At 35.8% G+C, this 4889-nt stretch overlaps 1 protein-coding gene across 1 annotated transcript; it reads right to left on the bottom strand.

The window, feature by feature from the left end:
- Positions 1-857: 857 nt before the first annotated feature.
- Positions 858-4198, bottom strand: LOC108474678 (uncharacterized). Its single transcript, XM_017776672.2, has 6 exons — positions 3079-4198; positions 2762-2982; positions 2371-2590; positions 1776-1861; positions 1552-1643; positions 858-1472 (listed from the first exon to the last, which is right to left on the bottom strand). Exons 1-6 carry the CDS (start codon positions 3166-3168, stop codon positions 1231-1233), a joined length of 951 nt encoding a protein of 316 aa, XP_017632161.1. The 5' UTR covers positions 3169-4198; the 3' UTR covers positions 858-1230.
- Between the last annotated feature and the right edge of the window lie 691 nt (positions 4199-4889).

Raw genomic sequence — 4889 nt, 5'->3', positions numbered from 1 at the left:
TTCGAGTGCTTCCTTCGTTTCGTTTATTTGGGTTGGAGGCTTCATTGTCCTTTGTTTGCATGGGACATTGTTCCCATTTGCTGTATTCCTATGAAATGAAATTTGAACTTTGACCAAAAATAAAACACAAATCAAAATATCAATATATTGCCCATCATCCAGCCAGAGGGTTTACTGGGCTTGAAGAGTTGGGCATGTTCAGTGACTTGGCTTCAAGTCAAGTCATTCAAAATGCTAAGGTAAAGACAAAAATTAATAGTTTTAAGAAGAGAGAATGTTTAACTTTTGTCCTCCATGATTCTGCGTCAGAAACGATTTTGTCTAGAGAAGACCCCAGGTAATGTTTGTATCCATGAATCAAATAGGTGTTGTTCTGTTGTTTAACCATTTGCACCATGTGCTCGATAAAATATTGGAATGACAAAAGAAAACCAGCAGGGCAATGACATAGTGACGGGGAAAATTAGAGCGAGATAGCCGAACCAATAAATATGTAAATTGAATACCCATACAAGTGATGGCATTAATATCAAAGACCTCAGGTCCCACCATTGCTAGATTTCTACTTTTCTTCATGTTCTGTGTCTGCCCAACCCAACCTAGCATGCAATGTTAAGCATGAAATTCGTACCAAAGTGTCTAATGTCTCTCAAGTCAACATTTTTCTCTCACTTGCTTTTGCTTTGCTTATAAATTTTATTTGCGGTGCAATTTTATTTGTGAAAAGGACGTACTGTTCATTGGTTTTGCTTTATCTACTACAGGTACCCAATATGAATAATGATGAGTGAGGGAAATTTTTTATGAAACTGTGGGGGTGGGGGCCATTTTTTTCCACATCTCTATTAGCTCTATAATTAAGGTCAAGAGAAACATATATCATACAAACCGCAAAGAGTTTCTAAAGTTTCAGAGCCCCACTTTTGTACCCTCTTAGACCCTCACCCATTTCTTTACAATAAAAGCCCACAAACATAAAGAGGGTAAACTCAACTCACATACCCTCTGCTGAAAGTTCCTGTCAAGGCTGGCCTCAGAGTGAACCGTCAAAAGGGTTTTGATAACAAGTGCCAATCACAATCCTCACTATTACTCCCAAGCACAAAACCAAAAATTCTTAAAACCCAAAAAGAGGCTTCTTTTTTTTTAAGTTTTTTTTTTTTTGATAATTAGTGATCAGTCGCTTCCATGGGGTTCTCAAAGAGAAAACTACAGCAAGCAATTATGTATTTAGCCACGTCGAATCCCCGTGAAGTAATTGAAGTCATGGTGCTGGACTCTAAGTTGCTTTAGCCACGAATCTGCCACGCTTAAAAGCGACACCAGCCTCTCTTGGTCCCGCCCAGAATTACCCGAGACCCACACGTTTCCTTGCATCTTGTAAGTGGCCAAGCCAAATGGTGGAAGAGAGATGCCTTCTCCTTCCTTTCGCTTCCTTTCAGGATTCTCAATGTCATCTTCCAGGTCCATATCTGCAAAACAACCATTACATGTATAAGTATCTTGGAACCAAGCAACTTAACATAACACAAAAGCTGAAAGAAAGAGAACCTTGGAAAGAAGAAGATAGAGTGTGGTATGTGAGGAAGCATGTGGACAAGTCTTTTATGGTCCTTCCCATGGGAATATGATAAATTGGGTACCTGATATCATCAACATCAAACAATAATCCTTTGTCAATAATTTGAAACTATATAATATGCAAATCATATTATCTAAAGAGGTCTAAGAGGGAGATTCTATCAGAAAAGAGAGAGGAAGAGATGGAAACAGACCAGTAAACAGCCATCCAACTAGCTGGGGAAAGATCTACGCTCCTCAATGACATCAACCCGGGGTATCTTCTCGATAATCCATTAATCTGTTAAAAGCGAGTACCGCAACGCGTCACAATCGTGTCGAAACTTAAAGCCACAAAGACCGAAAGGGTATTAACTTATTCTTCTTTGTGACAAGAGTAAAACTTTAAAAAACAATATCACGACAAAAGCAAGAATTTATGCTCATGAAGGATTAGATATATATTGATAATATCCTTAAAGAGATGATTGTAGACAAAATAACAAGAGACATGAAAGAACAACAATATGCAGAGAAAGAGAAATAAAAGCAAAGGAATTTTGCTATTCAAAGGTCAAAAGTTTTATTTCAGTCTTTATAAGATGCTTATATTCTGAAAAATCCATAGCTGTTCTTTCTAAGTCTAATCAATTGCCATTACATTGTCAATCTTACAATTGGGAAAAAGCCATATAAAGCATAGAAAATGCGAATCAAAGAAAGAAGACAATGCAATCAGTGAAAAAAGATGGGTGTAAGTAAGGGCTAAAACCAACAAAAGCAAGGAATCAGGCAAAAAAAAAAAAGTACCTTATCCATGAGTGGAACTCTTCCATAAGGAGTTGATCTCTCGAAATACTGAAAGTAAAGGTAACCCAATCTATTATTCACATGCCAAAGGCTATCGTGCTCGGAACCGCCATCCTCCGACGAGCATCCGTCCCATCTCCATAACTTGTCACTCTCGCTCTCATCACTCAATGAATCACTAAAAGAATCCCTCTCGCCATCACCTGATTCAGTCTCCTCCCTGTAAAGATTCCAACCAGATTTTATTTTTTATCACATTTACAAAACCCCCCAGAATTGTACAATTGCCCTTTGCCTAATCTAATAATATCGATTGAAGGTGTTAAACAACACAATTGCATACTCAATGTTTGCCACGAATATCATGTCAACTGCCAAAAGATTGATTTACCTAAAGGTGTTGACTGAAGAATTGCTGGTAAAGATTTGGATGGCAGAGAGATAAGGAACATAGTATTGGACTAAGGTTTCGGCGTTGTTCAAGACAATGGGAACGCCAGCCCCGTACGCACTCCATTCGTCATAACAATTCCAAAGATCACCCAACGTGAAATATTCAACCTTTTCTCTCTCCCAAGGGTGCCATAATCGATTAAGGTTCCTAATCTCACTCTGCAACATAAACAAATCAATCATGAAACCATAATCAAATAAACAACAAGAATGACAGAAAGAGAGAGAGAGAGAGAGATGGGAAAGAGGAGTGACCTTGGGAAGGAAATGGGACTTGACAGTCGGGGTAGTGCAATGGAGGAAGCAGGCAAGGTTTGATTGCGTCGACCCTGTTTCAAAAATCATGATTCCAAAACAAAGAGACGGAGATGAGAGAGATTGGTTTTTTTTTTTTTTTTGGTCTCTCAACCTCAACCCTGAAAACAGAGGAACCACAAGAAAAACACAAGAGAAAGAGAGAGTAGAATGGGAAAGACTAGGGAGGGAGGGAAACAAGGAGAGAGGAAGAGAGAGATTGTCGCGATTTGGTTATATGATGGAAATTTGTGACTCGAGAGAAATTCTATATTCTCACGTTTGGACAGCTAAATTTAAGGGAACAGAAATGGAAGAGAATTTTAACATCAAATATCTCTCTCCCTATCTCTCTATTCAACCGAGTCTTTCTTGGTGGTTGACAATGTTGTCTAATTCAACTCTTTTCCGGTCACCGGTTGATTTGGACGACCCTTTCTCACCACCCCCCACAAGAAAAGCTTAAGAATTAAACAAGTAGTGAAAATAAAAGGGAATTCCACTCTATGCCTGCAAACTTAAAGAAAACTCAAGCCTGCTCTGCTTGATCAGCAATGAAGAAACAAGTTTCTTCTCTCTTCGCCAAAAATTTACGACCGTTCAACGCTTAATTCTTAAAGTTCAATCCAAAAACCCACAAGGCAAAGTTGAAAACACTCATATCCCACACCAAGAAACAAAAACAAGACAAAACAAGGGAAAACCAGAAAAAAGCTTATTTTAATGACAGAAGCCAGAACTTTTTTTTCAAGGTTTTTTCTTTTTATTTGTTTCAACAGAAACCCAAGATTTCTGATAAAAGATTTGTTGGTTTGGATCCTTTCACTAGGATCAAGAGGACTTCTTTAACAGAAATTAAAAAGAAAAATTGAACTTTTTCCCGGGAAACAAAAGCAGAGCACAACCAAAATACACTTGATAAGGGAAACAGAGGGGAAAAAATGAGAAAATATCATATTTATGAACACAACTATCTGTTTCTCTACACTTTCTAGAAAGAACCAGCAAAAACAGACCGGGATAAATACAAAACAGTATTAATTTAAGGCATCTAATTTTTATATATGCATTAGATTTCATGACTCTATGGAAAAAATAAGAAAATTTAATCTTTTTAATAGTAAAAAAAGAAAAATCTTTACATCTAATGAATTGTGCCGTTTTGGGTAAGCAAATATTTTATTACTGTGGAGTGTAATCCAATCACCATAAAAATATAGCTCTGTTCTGTAAAGAATTAAACCATGAAAATTGAAATTTGAGAAGAAAGAATCCGACTTTTTGCGTTTAGTCAACATACGATTTTTATTTACCATTCACACCAATAATGAACAATTCAGCCCATAAGATCCTTTTATTATTGATTAAGCCGGATGTTGTATGTGGTTAAAATCCTAAAATCTAAATTCAAGTTTCATCATTCTTATATTCATATTTTCCCAACCTTTTGAAAATATTAGCATTAATACATCATATTAAAATAATATTTGTAATTTTATTATTTAGATAAATATTTTTGAAAATATTTGAACTATTGAAAATACGTGAGTTAAAAAATAGTTATAAAATATGTAATATGAATACTACTATATTTTTAAAAAGTAAATATACAAAATAAGATAAATGATAATGTTGAAGTTTGATTAATTTCTAACATTAGTTGTAATAGCCTAAATTTTCAAGAATGTCGAACAGGTGATTCAAGATCACTAAATTCGACAAATGAGTAGAAAATATTAATAATTTAGTGAATATAACTTAAATGTGAAGTT

The sequence above is a fragment of the Gossypium arboreum genome, chromosome 3, assembly GCF_025698485.1.
Source record: "Gossypium arboreum isolate Shixiya-1 chromosome 3, ASM2569848v2, whole genome shotgun sequence".
Taxonomy (NCBI): domain Eukaryota; kingdom Viridiplantae; phylum Streptophyta; class Magnoliopsida; order Malvales; family Malvaceae; genus Gossypium; species Gossypium arboreum.
The sequence above is the reverse complement of the archived record's forward strand: the minus strand, read 5'-3'. Positions and strand labels throughout refer to the sequence as shown.

Bases quoted from the DNA above. Each gene is read 5' to 3' on its own strand.
- LOC108474678 (XM_017776672.2), bottom strand. From the start codon at position 3,168: ATGATTTTTGAAACAGGGTCGACGCAATCAAACCTTGCCTGCTTCCTC. The intron at 2,591-2,761 runs GTAAATCAATCT...GAATCTTTACAG, and splicing joins TCTTCAGTCAACACCTTTAG to GGAGGAGACTGAATCAGGTG. The intron at 1,862-2,370 runs GTACTTTTTTTT...CGCTTTTAACAG, and splicing joins GAGTTCCACTCATGGATAAG to ATTAATGGATTATCGAGAAG.